The following is a 13473-nucleotide window of genomic DNA, read 5'->3' on the forward strand; positions in this document are numbered from 1 at the left end:
TTAACGTGTGTTGTCGGGCCTTACAAATACATTTTATTTGATATATTTATCAAGTATTGGAACTTGTTGTGGATGTTGAGGATGACAGATAATATAAATGAAAAGGACTCCGAGCCAGAATGCTGGGACAGTGATGATGACAATCATAGTGACGGATTTGTTGCATTTGAAGTAGGGTTGCAAATTGTAAGAATGTTCCTTACGTTCGTAACAAAAAATACCCAATTTACAAAATAATAACAAATGCAGCAGCGACATATTGCATTCTCGCAACATTGCATGGCATATGAAACATTGAAATGTAGAGGCCTAGACATTAAAACACATGTTGTAGTGGCTACTGGGACATAATTCACGGCATCCTAGCCTTAGGTGGTGTTTACTACATCTCCCGTGATCCTTAGCGGGGGATGACGTAGTTAAAGTGAGACGAATGAAAGATGAATGGCAGTGTTGTTGTGCGACAGTAGAGTGCGTATTAAAATAGTATTTTTGCATCGGAACACGACTCCGTTTTCACTATTATTACCTGCATTCCTACATTGGTGACCCTGACGTTTCTCTTGGACGTATTTCGGAGATTACATTGAACATGCCTGATGAACAACAGAACGCGGATCGCAGCACTTTGAACGCCGTTTCACTCAAGCTGCCGGAGTTTTGGGAGCGGAGCGCCAACGCTTGGTTTGCACAGGCTGAAGCCCAATTCGCTCTCAGGGACATTACCGCGGACGCCACAAAGTACTACTATGTGGTAGCAGCCCTGACGAACTCAACTGCGGCGAGAGTGGTGAGTTTGCTGGAAAACCCACCTACACACGACAAATATGTGGCTATAAAAACACACCTGAAGGAGGCTTTCGGTCTGTCTGAATCTGACCGTGCTCGCCAGCTTCTCTCTTTACCTGGATTGGGTGACTCAAAGCCCTCTGAATTGATGGATCACATGTTAGCTCTGCTGGGGGACCATGGGCCATGTTTTCTATTTAAGGAGCTTTTCTTGCAACAGCTACCAGACTATGTGCGTTTACCTATGGCTAATTCCATCAAAACTGACTTTCGCCAGCTAGCTAGGGAAGCAGATGTATTTTTCTCAGCTGGGAAGAGGTGTGTGGCAGCATCAGCCTACACCGTTGATGAGCAGGGGTTCCAGCCACTCTCTATCTCTGCCACGGCTATGCCCCGCCGGGTGAGGCCGTCGGGGTTGTGTTTTTACCATGCAAAGTTTGGGAACAAAGCTAAAAAGTGTTTGCCACCTTGTAACTACGGGGGGGTCGGGAAACGCACTGGCTGCCACTCATTAGCAGCCGTGAGTGTTGGCCATCCTGTAGGCTTGCTGTACGTCACCGACTCACTCTCCGGCCGCCGTTTTTTATGTGACACGGGTGCCCAGGTGAGCGTGTTGCCGGCGTCCACTCAGGATTTTCACTCAGCGAGACGGGGCCCCGCCCTTGAAGCTGCCAATGGCAGTGCGATCCCTACATTTGGCAAACGCACCGTGGCATTGTGTTTTGCTGACCAGCGTTTCAGCTGGGATTTTGTGTTGGCCAAGGTGTCTACTCCCCTCCTAGGCGCTGACTCTCTGCGCCAACAGTCTCTTGGTAGACGTGGGGAATCGCCGGCTCGTCAATGCTGAGACTTTTGGCTCCTTAGCATGTGAGCGCAGTGACACGGCCACAATGACACTGTCCAGCGCCGTCGCGCCCACTGATGATTTCTCCCGCCTCCTGTTGGAGTTCTCGGACATCACAACACCCACCTTCTCGTCCGCGGCCACTAAGCATGGAGTCGTGCATTACATATCCACGGAGGGCCCGCCAGTACATGCTAGGGCTCGTCGTCTCGACCCACACAAGCTCACCATCGCTAGGAATGAGTTTGCCTCCATGGAGGCACTGGGCATCGTTCGTCGGTCCGACAGTCCTTGGGCCTCGCCGCTCCATCTCATTCCAAAGGCCAACGGCGGCTGGCGTCCGTGTGGCGACTACCGGCGCCTTAATGACGCCACTACACCTGATCGTTACCCGGTTCCACACATACAAGATTTTTCAGCCCACCTGGCTGGAGCGTCTGTTTTTTCAAAGGTGGATCTGGTGAGAGGATACCACCAGGTGCCGGTTAGCCCTCAGGACATCCCCAAGACAGCAGTTATAACCCCATTCGGGCTCTTTGAATTTTTGAGGATGCCTTTTGGCCTCAAAAATGCGGCTCAGACCTTTCAGAGGTTAATGGACGCCATGCTGCACAACCTGTCTTTCGTGTTCGTCTACCTAGACGATATCCTGGTAGCCAGCACGTCCAAGGCGGAACACCTAACACACCTCCGACTCCTCTTCAGTCGCCTCAGAGAGCATGGATTAATCATCAACCCAGCAAAGTGTCTGTTTGGTCTGCCTGCCATGGACTTCCTTGGCCACCACATCACTGCTGCTGGAGCGGTCCCTTTACCAGTAAAGGTGGAAGCGGTGCTGCGGCTCCCACGCCCTACCACGGTTAGGGCCTTGCAGGAGTTCCTGGGGATGGTGAATTTCTATCATCGGTTCATCCCTCAGGCTGCCCACCTAATGCACCCCCTGTATGGGGCTCTCAAGGGCAAGACTCCCAAGCATGCCATCGCCTGGTGAGACGACAAGTTTTCGACGCTATCCATGGCCTCTCGCACCCGGGCAGGAAACCATCACAGCGCCTAATGGCAGCAAAATTCGTCTGGCCCAGGATGAAGGTTGACATTGGAGGTTGGGTCAAGACCTGCATGGCATGCCAACGTGCGAAGGTCCATCGACATGTTAAAGCCCCGTTGGAGCGGTTTAATGTGCCTGAGAGGGGTTTTGACCACATCAACGTGGATCTGGTGGGACCCCTTCCTCCCTCCAGGGGGTACACTCACCTTCTGACGATGGTGGACAGGACCACCCGTTGGCCGGAGGCTGTCCCACTCACTGCGACTACTACAGCTGACGTGGCTCGCGCGTTCATCGGTACCTGGGTCGCCCGGTTCGGTGTTCCCTCTGATCTGTCCTCTGACCGAGGGGCCCAATTCACTTCCGAGTTATGGACTTCCATTACCCAGCAGTTGGGTGTCTCCCTCCACCGCACTACGGCTTACCATCCACAGGCCAATGGCCTGTGTGAACGTTTTCACCGGTCGATGAAAGCTGCTCTCAAGGCCGATCTCCGAGGCGACACCTGGGTCGACAGACTTCCTTGGGTGATGCTGGGGCTCCGTACTGCACCTAAGGAGGACCTTCTTTCATCTTCAGCTGAGCTGGTATACGGCCAACGCCTCCGTGTCCCAGGGGATTTTCTTCCCTGTGTTACGGCCTCCTGGTCAGCACTGGAACAGCGGGATGCTCTGCTGGACAAGGCCAAGGCTTTCTTGCCCATCCCCACCTCGTGCCACGGCGTTCCAAGGGTGCGTGTCCCGCCTGATCTGCAAGCAGCGGGGTACGTGTTTATCCGCTGCGACGCCCATCGAGGCCCCCTACAGCCACCCTACGATGGTCCTTACCGGGTTGTGAAGGCAGGCGATAAGACCTTCGTCGTTGACATGGGGGGGAGGGAAGAACGGATCTCGGTGGATCGCCTGAAACCTGCTCACCTGGATTTGGACCGCCCCATTGAGTTGGCCCAACCGCCCCGCCGCGGTCGGCCCCCTGGTAGGGCAGTCCCGACGCCTACTCTAGCTACGGCGGACCCCCGGACCTGCCGTCCGAGGCCTGTTCAGGGCCAGCCTACTGCTTTACCACTGCCTCGGTTTCCTGTGCCTGCCCAGGGGTACCGGAGTCGTTTTGGGCGGGTCGTCAGAGCCCCTGGACGTTTTTTGGGGCCAGTTCTTGTGAATTCTGGGGGGACGTGTGTAGTGGCTACTAGGGATGGGTACCTTTCACATTTGAACCGATACCGGTACCGGTACCTGTGAATCGATACCGGTACCCAACGGTACCTTTTTTCGGTACTTTAAAAAAAATAAAAAATAAATTTAAAAAAAATATTATTACTTTTTTTTTTTTTTTTTTTTTTACTTTTTTCTTTTCACGTCAACGTTCACAGGCACAATATATGCTTACCTAGGATTTGACTTGATTCAACAACAAAGCAGTCGGAGCAATGACAAGCCGAAAACTGTCGAAATTTAATTTACCTACCTCAGTCGTAAAAAAAAATCCAAACTTCAAATAACTACAATTTCGACAGTTTTCGGCTTGTCATTGCTCCGACTGCTTTGTTGTTGAATCAAGTCAAATCCTAGGTAAGCATATATTGTGCGTGTGAACGTTGACATGAAAAGAAAAAAGTAAAAAAAAAAAAAAAAGTAAAAAAAAAGAAAATTAATAAAAAAAAAAAAATTTATTTTTTTTTTGGTTTCTCACTTGATTCGATACTCTGTAGTACCGACGTGTTTCGGTTCGGTACCTCAAAAGTACCGAATTCGGTACCCATCCCTAGTGGCTACTGGGACATAATTCACGGCATCCTAGCCTTAGGTGGTGTTTACTACATCTCCCGTGATCCTTAGCGGGGGGATGACGTAGTTAAAGTGAGACGAATGAAAGATGAATGGCAGTGTTGTTGTGCGACAGTAGAGTGCGTATTAAAATAGTATTTTTGCATCGGAACACGACTCCGTTTTCACTATTATTACCTGCATTCCTACAATGTCGACTTTAAGCGGACGAACTGCATAATAAAAAAATATAAAAATAAGTCACTCGCCAATAAAAAAATAACTAAAGCATGTATTTAACCAATTCAAAGATTTTCTAAACATGGTTTTATATTAACTTAAACAAAAATGACAAATCTACTTATGTCGAATAGGCCTAACTAAATATCACATGCATAAAACGCTGAAAACAACCTAACGAAACAACAATAGTATTTTTAATGAGGCTATTATTATTACTTTGCAACAAGATAGCCTACATAGAATATAAATAGCCCGTCTCAGACTGATCATGGTCCCGATTCCAGCCTGGGGAATCTCCCCACATTGACTTTCCACCAGTCAGTCGGATTTGTACCCAGGGATGGGGAATGGCTTCTTTTAACCTGTTAAGCCCTATTTTCAGAAAATCCCCCTAAAAATACATACCTAAGTAAATGGAAGATTGCTCCACTTCTACAAGGTCCATTTGCATGTTCTTGGTATTTAAGGACATCTATGGATCTCAGGGAATGTATTCCCAGTGTATTATTGTGTCTGTTACTAGGCTTGAGTAAATTGTGATGAAACAAAAAGGAGAATATAAATTATGAATTTTCTTTGCATCTTTGACGGTGAATAACCATGCTAAAAATGACCAGACATGAAAAACTGCCACTAAGCAAATTAATAAAGGGAAGATGATTAAACAAAGGTTTTGTAGATACAGTACTGAATTCTGCCATCCGGACACATGCAATTTGAAATATTATAGAATATCAGGCCTATAAATGACATTATCATAGCCAAGTTGCACCTATATGGATCAGGCCACTCTTTCCAATGGCAGAGTTCAATTTGGATTTAGTATCACCAGGTGTGCAGCAAGAACCGTGAATGAAATCCGCAGTTACTTTTCTATTATGGAGACAGGTCTGCCATTTTTAATCGGATTGCAACGCGAATTTGTGCTAAACGTTCACAGAAAGGTAGATAGTGTAAACTAACTGCGTTCTCATTTATGCCAATAACGTTTAGTTGTGGTAGATAATCCTGAAAGATAAGAGAAATTTAAAAAAAAATGCATCCACAAGTCATTTGCTGTACAGTAGCTGGCTTGAGCTGGGTAGTGTTTTATTTTTTATTCCGACGCTCATTGAAAGACACGAGTGTCCATCATATGACTACAACAAAATGGCCGCTCGCATTTATTTCCTGTCGAAATTCGCTAGCTTATGAATACAATTCCTAAACTGATATTTCATTAATAACGCTTTAGCCTATTGGTAAACAAACATATTGTTGAAAATACACTAGGGCTGTCCCCGACTAAGGATTTGGATGGTCGACTATGATTGGCCAAAATTTGCCGTTAGTGGACTATTGGTTGACTTTTAAAAAAAAACATTTAAAGTATATATATATATTTTTTTGTATCATTCCATTTGGGCTGTGGGGGGTGCTTAATGTCTGAAGGAGTCGACTGAAGGCTTCTTGTCCTCTGCAAAAGCATGCAATTGGTCCACTGATGGATACATCTTGATATTTGTCTAGTCTAGTGTGTTCATTAGATGGGTGAAATCCTCTTTCAGTGCCTCTGTGCCTGTTTTCGTAGGCAGTTAGCCTCAGGTATGCGTGCCATTAGCGTTAGCCACGCTTCTAGGCCTCTTTTCTTTTGGAAAGAATGATTAAAAAAAATTTAAAAAAAATATTATAAATGTTTTCTTTTATTATATTCGACTAAGAGGTTGGCCAGTCGACTACGGCTCCTTTCGACCGATTAGTCGACTAATAGGGGTCAGCCCTAAAATACACACAGACTGCTGTTTTGAACGCAACTTTTATTCATACAGTCTTGAGAGATGGATTTATGATGCATTGCGAGGTCATCTGCGGTCCACCGACGGACCACTCTGGCTAAAGAGGTTAACGGTTATGCAAAAACGTCTTGTTAGCAACACAGCAGTGGTGACTCACCAGTCCTTGGTGTAGCTCTCCTCGATGTGCGAGGTGGTTGTGCCTCAGGATGGGATATGGTACGCTGGCTCAAGCAGGTGCATCATTTGCCGAAATCCTTCACCGTCAAACCATATCGATCATTGGGTGATTTTTTCAAAATCAACACTTCCCTTAGCCTGCTTAACTTTGCTGGTTGCCGTCGCTCGTGTTTTCCCCCTTGCTTATTTTCCAGACACGGAGGTAGTTATCTCCTCGACATAGTTATATTGCTCCCTCCATCCGTTCATTGAAACATGCTTTCAAAATACACCATTCTACCGACGGCTACAATGTAATAAGAGACCGACAACATTGTAACATAATTGTTTGATCGAGTAAATGTCATGTGTTTGAGTAAATCCTTAACGATCAATCAATCGATCTTTGATTAATTGTTAACATCCCTAGTTTGAAGTAGCCTACTCCTGTATCAATTGATCTGACAACTATATAATTTGTCTCCTCTCTGCCATCCTCATTTTGGCCTACAGCGTCTAGCCGTGCCCTCTATTTCAACTGGATCCGAGTGGTTCTCCTGCCCCCTATAGGGATAGTGACCTTGGGCCATCATCATATTTTATCATACCAGCGCTTGTATTCCTATGCTTTATTGCTCTTATTTCTATTATTATTTTAACTTTAAATTTGTCTTAAACACGTTCGTATTTAAAAGGGGACATGTACTGCTATTCCTAGCACTATTTGGGCAACTTTACACAATTCCTGTTAGTCTATTGAAGACATCTGTAAGGTTTTTTTTTTTTTAAATGCATTTTGAGTGACATAAGCACTTTGAGTGACAGTCAGTCCACACAGTCTGCGACTGGTAGACAGAGAGCGATAGAGAGAGAGGGGGGGGGGGTGCGAGAGAGAGAGAAAAAAAAGACAGGCCGTCTCTTCCTTTCGTTTTTTCTCTCCCTGCGCAGCTTGTGTGGGGGGGGGGGGGGTGCGAGAGAGAGAGAGAGAGAAAAAAAAGAGGCCGTCTCTTCCTTTCATTTTTTCTCTCCCTGCGGCAGTTTGTGTGAGGAGGGGGGGGGGGGGCTCCCTTCCTCCCCTCTCCCGTGTGGCGCGGCAGTCTGGGGATCTTGCAAAATTGTATGATGTTTTTATTAGGGATGCCCCGATCGATCGGCCACCGATCGTTATCGGCCGATATTCAGTATAAATATGCGATCGGTGATCGGTGATAATGTTTTATTTTCACCGATCGTCAAACCCGATCTCAGTCGCTGTCGCTGAGTTCTGTCTCAGACACCGGTGGTGCGGCGTCTGCTCTCGAGTCCAGCCCCTCCCGCACGCATGTAAACACGGGTCTAGTCTAGTGAGACACGGGAGGACGGCGTGACGCGTCTCCCTGAGCTAATGTTAGCTTAGCTACCGTTACAAAATGACCCAGTCAACTATTCACTTTTAGTTTAATACATGATGAGGCATTGTCTAACCGAACGGTATCTAGCCGGCCAGCTACCGATAGCTCCTGACATCAACAAACGCTCTAGCAAGTATAGGTAGGTATGATACCTGTTAGCTGACGTTAGTGCAAGTTAGTTCACTGTTAAAAACGAAATGTCCCATTGAACTAAATAATTCACTGAGGCTTGTATTAACGTTATATATCCGGCTAGCAGTAGCTACAGATAGCTCCTGATATCAATGTCTTATAACACTGATTCGATGCGTATTCGAGCTGAGGGCTTGCTGAGCACAGTTAAGTAACGTTATACCAATAGGGTCCAGGTGCAGCGCCGGAGAATCCTGGCCGTAGCTCGAGGCTACTCGAGTATAGGTCCAGCTGCAGCTCCGGAGAATCCTGGCTGTAGCTGGAGGCTACTAGAGTACACAGACAGTGGAGCTTGTTGCGTGGTGGCGATGTCTCGCAGATAATACAAGTACAAGTCTAATTATATAATATATATATTTTATAAAAAAAATAAAATAAAAAATTATAAAATAAATTTTAATTTCTTTTAATCAAAAACGATCGGTATCGGATCGGTATCGGCCGATATGGCTCACGACGATCGGTGTCGGTGGCAAAAAACGTGATCGGGGCATCCCTAGTTTTTATTGTGGATCTATTGTGATGTTACTTGTTGATCTGTGAAGCCTGTCAAGGCAACTTGTGATTTTGGGCTATACACATGTGGCATAATTGCGAAACGTGTTTAGTCCCTTGTTTGAGCCGAATCTGGGTTTAACATGATTTGTGGAGCTCCCTCTGGTGTTGTGATCGTGGTATTCACTGACCTTTGGGAAGTATTTTGACATGTACATGGGTACCTTGGTCGCGTAGTGTATCTTGTAGACCAGGCCCATTGCAAGTTGCTGTACTCTGTCGTCTACTCTAAGCCATCCTAGGTTGTCAAAGTGGGCAGGGGTGAGGTGGGTTCTAGGAGTCGGGTCAAGCAGTAGTCTGACTAGCTTGTTGAGATGTTTGTAATTTGTTTTTTAGTGCCTTTGAGGTGCTTTGGTACCATGAGGTGCAAGCATAGTCCCCTTGAATGAGTGCTCCTGCCAGAGTCCTCAGGGTATTCGTGTTTACCAGAGAGGAGATCCGGTACAAGAATCGAGTTCGTTGGTCGACTTTTTTTATTACATTGGATGCCATTTTGTCACAGGAAAGATTAGCCTCTAGGATGGAACCCAGGTAGGTAATTTCATCTTTCCTTGTGACAATATTGTCACCCACTATAACCGAGAAGCTGTCGGTCTTGCCGAGTTTGTTATTTGAACCGAAGAGAATGGACTCTGTTTTGCCCATGTGTAATGATAGTTTGTTGTCTGCGAGCCATATGCAGATTTTGCCTAGTTCCGAGCCGAGGGCTTTTTCAACCTGTAACTTGTTCTTGTCAGAGACCAGCAGGGCTGAGTCGTCCGCAAACAGGAATAAGTTGCAGTCACAAGCTGACGACATGTCATTTGCATAAATTAGGAATAGTAGCGGTCCTAGTATGCTTCCTTGTGGAACACCACAGCTCACTGTGAGGGGGGGATAGGGTACCGTTTACCTCCACCATCTGTTCTCTCCCCTCCAGGTAGAATTGTATCCAGCTCACTGATAAGACTATCAAAACCAATTGCTGGAGGGTCTCCCAGTCCCTCCACTCTGCAGTAAACAGCCATCACTGATAGAGTGTCTGGTCAGTAACATGAGTCTCCCAGTCCCTCCACTCTGCAGTAAACAGCCATCACTGATATAGTGTCTGGTCAGTAACGTGGGTCTCAGTCCCTCCACTCTACCTTTAAGAATGATTTTTTTTGTTATTTGGTAAGTAAAATAGGTATTTAGGTTGACAATTAAGAGGGTGGTGGGATTCATATTATTTCACATTATGGTGATGGATCACTGAAGTCATACAATCACCCCCCCCCCCTCCCCATCAGCCCTATACCTGGTTCTTGATAGAGTCATTCAAGGATGACTCACTGGAAGAGGTGGATGAAACAAGATTCTGAAAGCAAAAAAAAGGTGGTCACATTTGGTAGAACATTGTACCACAGTGTACAATGTGTGCGTGTGTGAGAGAGGGAGAGAGACACACACAGCCAGACAGTTAGAGAAAGGGAGAGACAGAGCGACAGACACACAGAGAGACAGAGACAGAGTTAGAGTTAGAAAGAGAGACAGGCAGAGAGAGAGACTGCTCACCGTGTACTGCTTATGGAAGGGACTTTGTGAGACTCTCTTTAGCACCCCTTGTAGTTTCACGATACTCTGAAGAGAAAATGATTTAAATTGCCTTTACTGCTTACCAATCACGGTCACTTAGAACACACACAAGCTTTTATCGTCTGACAAGAGATTAAAGTTGGCCAGTGCGCACACAGTGGCATAGGCGCCCACTTAACGGAGCAGAAGATGCACGTGCTCTAGGACTATTGAACTTGGGGGAGCAAGCTTGTCTCTTTGCTCCCTCACTTTTTGATCATATCATATGATATAAATATCCCCCCCCCAATTTATAAATCTTATCGAACCATAACTACGTAATTTCAATCAAATTAATAATACGCAATGACACTTAATAGCAAGTTTTTAAGTTTCCAAAGATTGTGTGACCCCCACTTTAATGGTTTGATCCAGTGCCCACGGGCCACGGTTCGTCGGCATGACGTATACGACATGTTGGGGGAGGCGGCTTTTTGTGAAACCCTTGAAAAATTCAGGCTGGATATTGGATAACATTGTGACTCGTGAGGATTATTCTTCGGCGTTTACATCAAAATGGAGCAAATCATCACGTAAGTCGAACACTGTGACTGTATACTAAATGCGCAAACAGATTGAAACTGAATATTTCTCGTATGGTGAGCCTCGGCGCTGCACCCAGTGCACCGAGTGAATCCAGAGATACAGGATGGTGCGCAGGCGCTGTGATCACCCAACGGCGGGAAATAATGCAACTTTGAGCAGTTTATAAGAAAATATTAAAAATATTTATTAGCAACGCCGAGCTTTCAAACCATCCCGTATCTCTGTGCGAACCTCTCGTGCAACTGTGAGCACCTTTGTAATGTCTCTGTGATACTTGTATAACGAACGGTTCGGCCAGAACCAGTCCTTCATGGTAAATCTAGGTTGGTTTCCCATTGAGGAGCAAGTGACTGTGGATTCACTCGGTGCAGCACAGTCACGAAAGGGGACCCTGATGTAAACAAGACAAACGTCTTTCTCTGGTCTGCATCCCCTTAACAATTGTGTGTATTGAGCCGTACTGTTTGTACCCATTCTGCAATCTGTTAAATAAAGTTTTCATTCATTCAGCCGCCGCGCTCACTGGGGCTATTGATAGCGTCAATTAGTTGTTGTTGTTGTTGTTGGTGCTGCGGATGTGAACGGGGCTGGAGGGGCTTTGGGAGGATGGGAAAGTTATTATTATTATTATTATTATAATAGTAATTGGCTATCATACGTGCCTAGCTAGCGTTAGCTAAAAGAGCCCTCGCAGTGAAGTTATTATAGCTATCATACTGCAATATAAACTGAGTTTTATAGTGAAAAGAGCAGCTTTATTTTGGTCAAGATTGAAGGCTCTATATTGCAGGAAATTGCACATACAGGTGTTCATTAAATGTAAAAAAAAATCTGCACCCCCACTTTCAACTATAACTAGGCGGCCATGCGACAGTGGTTCTCACTGAGAGAGGTCCCGACACAACACAAGAGTTGAGCAGCATGCTTCATTAAGCCACTAAAAGCCAGAGAGGGAATTGTGACTATGAAAGGATGAGTGTTGTGCAGGTATCCTACAGCAGTCAGCATGACCGCGCACTTGCTATTCTGAATATCTGACATGCTTGGTTTTAGGGCTTGGCTGTCCCATGCGTGTCTCGTCATCTGGCTGAGCTGTTCGACTAGAAAAACACCAACAACTAGGCCTAAAAGTGGGCAGCCTACTTCCTCATGCTGTATTCAAATGCAGTGGCCCAAGTACATGTATACCTTATATCTTTCTCTACCGTTTTCTTTCATATCTTATGCAAATTATGTGAAAAGAAAAACAAGCATTGAAAGAAATATCTGCTGACATAAACAACACACACACACAGCGATACTCACTGGTCGCCTTTCATTGTCCGTAGGATCACCCTGGACGGCTTCACCATTCTCCTAAAAAACAGACACCTGCAGCTCAGATATAATAATACTAATACAGTGGTCTAGGACCCAGCGGTATCATAATAAACAGCGCTGGTAACACCTTACATTTACTACAAAATAAAATCACGTGTGCGTTCATTCTAATCTGGGGGGGGGTACTAATAACTGAACTTACCATAGTTAAATCCTCTTCGATAATCAATCCAATAAAGTAAGCTACGGGCACTGGTTTAAATTGTTGATCACCGACTCTGCGTTCGTTATTGGAGGAGCAGCCCACTTTCCACAGATGGAAGCCAAACAAAGTGTTGTGTTTGCGAGGATTGTAAGCAGGGCACGCCGAGCGGTCGAGATGATGATTGACAGGAGGTTCCTTTTGGAATTTTGTAACATCCGTCGACATGAAGTGCCATCCCCTTTTCTAAATGCGAACCAACCGGACCGGCGTGAGGGCAACCGGTTGGTTCACATAGAAGAGGGGATCATGTCCATAGATATATATGGAACACTATATATGTGTTCTATAGATATCTATGATCATGTCGACGTGTGTCGTGTTTTCTCGGTCCTGAGTACTCCTGGCGCAAGGTGCGCTCTGCGCTGCGCTGCGCTGGAGCCGTTTAAACCTTCAAGTTCAAAGCACATCTTCACAAGTCAATTAACCAGGCATGCGTTGTTCATGGGACGGGGTAGCACGGTGTGCAACCTCACTCGCTATTTGCATATCAATAGCTCCGGTCGTCAGGTGTGTTAAATACGTTCTCAGACACATTCACACCTAACCTTGTTGTGAAGACGTGTTACATTCCATTCGTAGAGGCAATTAGGCACTGTCTTTAGTCTGTGCCCAAGCGAGGGGACATTAAATGCGCATTCGCGGGAACGCGCGCACGCGCCGGGAGCGCGCGTGCACGTGGTGCGTGTCACCCCAGATGATTTCAATAACGCACCACTGCAATTAACTGACCAATAAGTAAAATTCAGGACATTAAATAATATAATATCTTGACTGGTTGCTCTAAAACGAGAGGACGTGGCTGCCCTAAACATAGTACGAACATTAAATTATTGTACATCATGTAGTTTGCTGTGTATTTGTCAACACTGTGGTAATTATTGTAAGATCAGTACTGATTGATAATCATCCACAGCTTTGAAAATACGTTCATATAAATGAGATACACTTCTTTGAATACCAAATAACTCTATACAAATATAAACAAACAACAAA

The 13473-nt window shown here is 45.7% G+C and overlaps 1 protein-coding gene across 6 annotated transcripts in view; it reads right to left on the reverse strand.

Annotated features, from left to right (window-relative positions):
• The window catches only part of LOC311227738 (uncharacterized protein), a 99502-nt gene extending 86940 nt beyond the window's left edge, over positions 1-12562 (reverse strand). For all 6 annotated transcript variants that reach the window (XM_084313519.1, XM_084313517.1, XM_084313518.1 and 3 more), the window contains exons 1-4: positions 12418-12562; positions 12201-12251; positions 10290-10355; positions 10033-10092 (exon numbers count right to left, since the gene is read on the reverse strand). In XM_084313519.1, coding sequence (XP_084169645.1) covers positions 10033-10092; positions 10290-10355; positions 12201-12251; positions 12418-12420 — 180 coding nt within the window. In that variant the 5' untranslated portion in view covers positions 12421-12562. The remainder of the gene's footprint in view (positions 1-10032; positions 10093-10289; positions 10356-12200; positions 12252-12417) is intronic.
• Positions 12563-13473: the final 911 nt, after the last annotated feature.

Source organism: Notolepis coatsorum, assembly GCF_963971535.1.
Source record: "Notolepis coatsorum genome assembly, chromosome: 4".
Lineage (NCBI taxonomy): Eukaryota > Metazoa > Chordata > Actinopteri > Aulopiformes > Paralepididae > Notolepis > Notolepis coatsorum.